At 41.8% G+C, this 7,612-nt stretch overlaps 1 protein-coding gene across 1 annotated transcript in view; it reads left to right on the plus strand.

Moving 5' to 3' along the window:
- The window catches only part of FMN1 (formin 1), a 340,200-nt gene that overhangs the window by 163,713 nt on the left and 168,875 nt on the right, over nucleotides 1-7,612 (plus strand). The window contains exons 9-10 of the mRNA XM_010844210.1: nucleotides 3,793-3,854; nucleotides 6,041-6,129. Coding sequence (XP_010842512.1) covers nucleotides 3,793-3,854; nucleotides 6,041-6,129 — 151 coding nt within the window. The remainder of the gene's footprint in view (nucleotides 1-3,792; nucleotides 3,855-6,040; nucleotides 6,130-7,612) is intronic.

Below are 7,612 nucleotides of genomic sequence, written 5' to 3' on the forward strand. Positions count from 1 at the left end.
TGGAAACAAACAAGAGTGGGCAAACAACCTTAATTCAGATATGCATATTATTTTTATTCATCAGTCCTATCCCTTTTAAAAGTCTCTTTTTCAAAACCTCACGCTGTCTTTATCGAGGAACTTTTCCTGACACGTAGCAGCAAGACTCACTCTTTGGGATTTCTGGGACATCTGTCTTATCTATAGACATTTATCTTATTCCTGTTACTACCCCCAGGACTATGCTGGATGGTGGGATTATCAAGATGTGTAGAAATGATCCCTGACTACAGACCTTCCACGACCAAGTGTTAAGCAACTTACTAATATGGCTTCTTAAAATAGACTCTTTCACCCAGTATAAAATATGAGTGGTCCCATGGAAGAGGTAAAGAATGAGTAGTTAATGATCCAAAGATCAAGGAGCATCCTTCCAGGCGAGGAAACTTTTCACCAAGGCCTAGGAGGGTGAGGGGCAGGAAGGGAAAAAACTATGGAATGTTCAGGAGTAGAGAGGTGTGTGGCTGGAGCTCAGGGGGCCTGGGAGCAGTGGAAATGGTAAAGGATGAGATTGGAAAGTGTCACTCAGGGCCAGGAAAGGAATGGACTTAAAAATTAGGCCTATCGGCTGGACTTTACCCAATATTTAAAGGAAAGACATCTAAGGTATTTCAAACATCAAAGTAAAATTTTGATTAAAAAAAAATAATAATAACTTGGGTGGTATGAAGAAAAGTGCTTTGATGGGCAAGATGGAAATGAGAAGTTAAGATTAGGTTAGCTTTCTAAATAGACCCAAAAAGTGAAAGTGTTAGTCACTCAGGCGTGTCCAACTCTACCCCATGGACTGTAGCCCTCCAGGCTGCAGGCTATCCATGGAATTCTCCAGGCAAGAACACTGGAATGGGTAGCCATTCCCTTCTCCAGGGGATCTTCCCAACCCAGGGATCAAACCAAGGTCTCCCACATTGCAGGCCATTTCTTTTCTGTCTGAGCCACCAGGGAAGCCCAAATGGACCCGAAGTTATCTAATATTTCCCTTAAGACGTTCAATACATTATTTTTCATAATTAGAGTTACTCACGCATATACCTTTTCTATTAACACTTCTGAAGGTGGGCCTTGAGTGGGGTTTTAAAGGACCAAAAGGGTTTAAATAGCAACTGCTCCTACTGGAAACACTCAAGTATTCCAGAAAGTGGTAGTCTTCTTTCTCTAATTCTTTCCAGATGTTAAAGCAGATAAGGCATTAACAAGCATTAAAACACGTACACAGTGTGTATAGTTAACATCACATAGTCACTATTTGTAGGTTCTATTTTGATTTCTCATAATGCTCTATGAGCTCGGTTTAGCATGCATCTTGCTTTAATGTTTTCAGTAAGTGAAATTAGACCCATCCTATGAATGTGTGTGTGTGTGTGTGCTCAGTTATATCCGGCTCTGTGTGACCCCATGGATTGTAGCCTGCCAGGCTTCTCTGTCCAGGGGATTTCCCAGGCAAGAATACTGGAGTCAGTACACTGAACCTAATAGAACTGAATGTGACAGATCATGTAGGTAAGTTTTGCTTCCATCCATAATAGTCATCTTGGTCTTTTTCTGAATCTTGGGCTTATTCCTTCATCAAGATAGGAAACCTCTTTCTGTCCTTACCTCTCACTGGCAGGCTTTTCTCCCACTCATAGAACTTGACCTGCTGAGCTCTTAGCTTAAATGTCACCTCTTCAAAGAAGCCTTCATCCATCAGCCTCTCTAAGGTTGCTTATTGCTCTACTCTTTCTTTACATCATTATCTGTAACTATTTACTTGTTTATTTTCTATCCCCTAAGCTGGAGTATAAGTCTCATGAGACCAAGTGCCTTCAATGTCTTAGACACATTTGATTTATATAATCACAGCATTTTAGAACAGTTTCTAGAACTTGGTGCACATTCAACAAATATTTATTCAAGGGCTGGGTGAATGAATGAATAAATGTTGCCAGAGCCCATGCTCATTCTCCAGTCCCATCCTCCCTACGTGTTTTCCTCCGTTTCCTAGCACACTGGAGGGGAATTGGCTGAGGATATAACCCATCAAATTGTATATCTGGGACCCAGACTGATTAACTTCTGAAACTCAAATATTTACTCACCAGGAAAGGAAGCCAACAGATCCTTCTCTTTCCCATTAGTTAAGATCACTTGATTATATGTAAACTTGCAGTTATATGCAGTACCTAGTTTAGAAATTAACATCTCTGATAAATTATTTTTAGAATTTTGCCTTGTCTTACTGCATTTTCATTGGCTGATTTTTATAGGAAACTATTATAATTTACATAAAATAGACATTGTTCCTGGCTCTTTTTTGTTTCCTTAAAGCATCAGAAATTTAAAAATACGTCGTCCTGTTAATAAGTTAACGAAATCATCTTATCTCCATGCATAGTATAACAGTCCTGGGAGGGTAAATTCTTTCCTTCTTTCCTCAAAGGACATTTTTCTTTAGTGGTTTTAGATTGGCCTCTTCAGGAGTGTAATCTTCCTTCGTCTTGGTGGAATCTGAGATGACTGACTTTGTCACTAGCGTATTAACCGCTTCTTTTCTCACTACTCCATGTAGCTGAGGAACAGCTTGCTGATTAACTCCTGAATTAGAGAAGGTGCCCTGTGAAGGAATTTTAAGTACATTTCTCAGTATTCTGTGAAGTTACATGATCTTAGCTCAGTTAATTAAGTTTATTAAAATTGTATAAAGGGGTTCATACAATTCTAAACCGTAGAAGAAGCAAAACAATTTGAAAGCAACCTGCCCTTTACCTTGATCCCTACCTTCTCCAAAACCATGGTGTAATGCCAACCAACAGAGTAATGGTTGACGAGCAGAATTTTAAGGCATTCTAAATATCACTGGTTGGTTTAATAAAATTAATTAGCCTGCCACGTAGAAAATTTACTAGTGTGCTGGTTAATTTCACAATGTAAAGTCAGAGAAGGGAGGTGGGGTTGAGGGAACAAACCTTATTAGTTTTGAATAATTATTTAAAGATGTGGAGCTGCCTATTTCAAGCACTTTGATTGCCAAATCCATTAAGGCTTTAAAATCTCCATGTTTGTATGCTGGTATATATGGGAAGGAATCTCTTTAGATGAAATCACAGGCATATTAGTTAACAGCTAAATGACTTATTTAAGATACAGAACAACAAGTAGAATCCAAATAAAACCATGGGAACGAGAACTTGCCTTAAGACTTGCTCATGGGAGGTTTCCATAATCTTAATTTGCCATTGATGCAATTATTGCTTTTTCTTGTCTTTTTAATCCAAACAAGATGTTTGCAGCAGCCATGGAAAGGTGCCTGAAATCACATGCCTGAATTCATTTAATTTGCCAACATCGTCTTTTTTCTCTCCCTCTTCCTGGTAATGGGCAAGCGTCAGTTCTGGTGCATTAGGTATTAAATCTCTTCAATTACCAGGCGGGAAGAAAGATTTAAAATTGTGTTTCAAACCTACTAACTGATTTAGTTTTAAAACACAAACACTTCTCCTGCGGAGCCTAAATTAAACTGCAGAAAGGATGCAGAGCTTGAGGAATTAAACCAGGCAGGGCCAAGGCTTAGGCCAGCAATCAGAACCACTTTGGTTTCTTTCACAGGGCCCCCCTGGTGCAGAAGGAAAGGGGGCAAGAGCATGTCAGAAGACAACCTGTGTGAGAGAGGGCAAACGTTTACATTGCTTGGTAGCTGGACATGGAGTAAACGTTAGTGCAGCAGAGTCCCGTCTAACCTCTTATCCTTTCTCGTTCTCTTTGGGTGCTTGGCAGCCATTTTTAATGTGGACGATTCTGTGGTTGATCTGGAAACCCTGGCAGCCTTATATGAAAACGTGAGTATCAGAGTTTCCAGATTTTTGTATCTTAACTAACTTTAAAAAATATGTTAATGTCTAAAAAATCATTGTATGTGACTCCTCCCACCCAAAAAATCACTGATCCATTCATGTTCCTTGGCAGTGGGAATTTTGACATTGCGTGGAAGAGAGTAAGGTACAGAAAAGCCAGCTCAAATGAGAGTGAACATGAGGAAACACTAGGCTCTTGACCTCCCTCCCCCTCACAATACAGTGAGGGATGTCTTGACATCCCTCCCCCTCACTGTGGTATCTGGGTTAGTAGATTTCTTCTACAGGGGAGGGTGGTTCAATGGGGAGGCCACATCTATGCCACAGAACGCGGCCCTGTGATTTGCAATCAGAGTGAATGAAGCTAAGTTACCAGCTTAATATTGGTGTATAACCAGTGTCATCTTCTGAGGAATGAGGATGTTGTCTCCAGCTTGGATGATTACTTTTAGTCCAGGGAAGCTGATGGCATTGAATGTAGGAAATAGTATCGGATGGTGAGTGTGTGTTTTGGATTTAGAGTGAGATATTCAGGTTTGAGATCCAGCTCTGTCATGGACAACTGAGTGGCTTTGGGTCAGTTAAACTCCTAAACCTGTTTGATCCTCAGTACAATGGTGATTATAATAGGCTCTACATGATTTCTGTGACTATTAAAATAGAGCTCAATATATATATAGCAGTAGCACTGTATTTTGAAAATGAGCAGCACTGTATACATATATGGTCTTTAAATGTGGATTATATGTGTAAATAACCAGAGTAATTGACAGGCTTTCTTGAGAACATGACACAAGAGAGTCCCAGTTCCCATAATTGTTAACTGCTCTGGTTCACTGACTCTGTTAGATTTGAATATATAGATTGAACCAGATTCTCTTTACTGAGTAATGCTATTTCCCAGAGCTGTATAGCATGCTTTGGTTACCAGGCTCAGAAAATGATTCAATACTTCGGTTCCCAGGGACTTTAAACCTCTCACAGAAAATTTGAATAGTGTGTTAATCCAGTCTAGCAGGATTTCCGATTCCCTTCATGTTTTTATATCCTTTTTGTATATCAGGAATTGTTTAGTATTAATATAATATGATGGGTGGGAATGTCCCATGTTTCTATTGGGAAGGCTTTCATTAATAGGTAAGAAGATGCACGAATCCTAGGCCATCCTGGCACATGTGTGGAATACCTGGAGGGCAGCATGGAATTATAGAATAAAGATGTTTCACGTCAAGCTCTTTACCAGGTAGTTAGTCTAAGTCTCGGTGGAGTCATCTATAACACAAGGATGCAATGCTTGATGTTGGAGGACTTCGTAAAAGGCAAAATGCCTTCTAGGGACTTTTAGTTGTACCTCAGGCTCAGGACTGTGTGCGTGGCGGGTACTTGTTAGCTTACAGTAGCAGTAAGCCACATATGATTGACATAGGTGGATACATTGAGAAAGTATGAGACCAAATGCCAAAGTAAGTAGTGCAGACAGCAAATACTTAGAAAATTCAGAGAGAACCTGCTGACCAGAAATTTAAAAATCAGGATCCTATGTAAGTTAGGAGGGCTGTTTTGAGGATGAGGAAGCAGATGCTAAGGAAAGCTTGACCCATATCTGATCTTACAGGGAAAGACACTAGGGATTTAAGGTAGCAATTAAATTCCTGGCTTGTATATCCAGCTCAGGTTACTTATATGACCATTGGGTTTTAGCCAGTGATTCTCAAACGTTAGCCTGAGAATCACCTGGAGGGCTCTCTGAACCCCACTCTTAAGAGTGTTGGCCCTACTTCCTGCATAAAGTATGTCCAAGATGTGCTCAGTTGCACTAAGTCGTGTCTGACTCTTTGTGACCCCATGGACTGTAGCCCACCAGGCTCCTCTGTCCGTGGAATTCTTCAGGCAAGAATACTGGAGTAGTTTGCCATCTCCTCTTCCAGGGGATCTTCCTAACCCAGGAATTGAAGCTGCATCTCCAGCATTGGCTGGCAGATTTTTTGTTTTTTAAACCACGGAGCCACCTGGGAAGCCCTATGCCCAAGATAGGGCCAACAATTGCAATTGGCATTTCTAATTAGTGACAGGTGATGCTAATGGTCCAGAGACCATACTTTGAGACATATTGCTTTAGACAGATTCTCACTGCTCATTTTTGTGTGTGTTTTGCTTCTATTTCAACACAGAGAGCCCAAGAGGATGAACTCGTTAAAATAAGAAAGTATTATGAGACATCCAAAGACGAAGAATTGAAGCTGCTGGATAAACCTGAGCAGTAAGGATGCTTGAACACTTTCCTGTTAATAAAAGGAGAAGGGCCTTCCCTATCTTCCTGCCTCCAGCTCCGAATAACCACATCTAAGCTGTGCCAAGCTCAGTCACAGCAGCGTCATTCCCGTGACCTATTGCATGCAGCAGGATGACCTGACTGCCGGGAAAGGCAGCTGGGAGATTTGTGCTGCTGGGTAGCATGTCTCAAGCCCTCACCCCACCCCTCGTGACTCCCCTTTTCTTGTCCTAGCAAATCGTTAATTCCTCCTAGACTAAACATTCTGGCCAAAAGGGTAACTGAGGAAGGAAGAAGTTACTGCTCCGTTTAAGGTTCTGCTGATGCAGTTGAAAGAGATGATGTCAGAGTCACAGGATTCAAATTGATTTTCCTAAATATCGTATCCAGTAAATGTTGCCTGCATGTGCCAGCTTTCTCCCCACACTCTCCACCTGCTCTTCCTAATTTCAGTGTGACTTTTCATCCTTCATTTGCACGTGCTTATGCTGCTCTCCAGTCACTGTTTAGACATGTCTGCTCTCTGTTTTGAGGTACTCCACACACTCTTGTTCTTTGCTGGGCTCTTGGGATCTGCAGCCCCCCAGGTTCCACCCAGGACTCTGAGAATGTGGGCTGGGTCCTGAGTGGACAGAGGGCTCCTTTGCCTGTTGCTCCTTTGAGTGCTTCCTGCCCAAGGAAGGGTACCCTTCTCAGCTTGGAGAGGAGGGGAGGGATAGGAAACAGAGGAAATCGATCGAGTTTAGAGTAAGTAGGACTTCCCTGGTGGCTCAGTTGGTAAAGAATCCACCTGTAATACAGGAGACCCAGGTTTGATCTCTGGCTGGGGAAGATACCCTGGAGAAAGAAATGGCAACCCACTCCAGTATTCTTGCTGGGAAATCCCATGGACAGAGGAGCCTGGTGGGCTATAGTCCATGGGGTCACAAAGAGCTGGACATGACTTAATGATTAAACCACCACCAGGGTTATAAGTCAGCCCGAGAGATAGGTGAACGGCTTGTCCTGAAACCTTCATACCTTGCCCTTGGTTCCTCTAAAACACCCCACTTCCTTTGTTATAGCAAGGTCCAAAAATCATCTCCCAGTGACTGGGTGGGGGATTTTTAGGTTTACTCAATTACTGACAAACCTTTATGGTAATTTGGGCACACTTCATTGATTGGCTTTCATGTGGAGCATATGCCAAGACTCTCCCCAAAACACACCCAAAGTTAGTTAGTTCATGAAGCCTAGGAATTTTGTGACTCAGTGGGCTCCCGTCCCCTTCAGTTCCATCACCCTGAGTCGCCATCCTTACCAACCCTACCCCTGACCCATCACGTGATCAATCCCATGTCATGCTTTCTAATATAATGAGTTAATTTCCACTAAATTGCCAACATCCGCTGGATCATCAAAAAAGCAAGAGAGTTCCAGAAAAACATCTATTTCTGCTTTCTTGACTATGCCAAAGACTTTGACTGTGTGG

Source organism: Bison bison, unplaced genomic scaffold (assembly GCF_000754665.1).
Source record: "Bison bison bison isolate TAMUID 2011002044 unplaced genomic scaffold, Bison_UMD1.0 scf7180017864197, whole genome shotgun sequence".
Taxonomy (NCBI): Eukaryota; Metazoa; Chordata; class Mammalia; order Artiodactyla; family Bovidae; genus Bison; species Bison bison.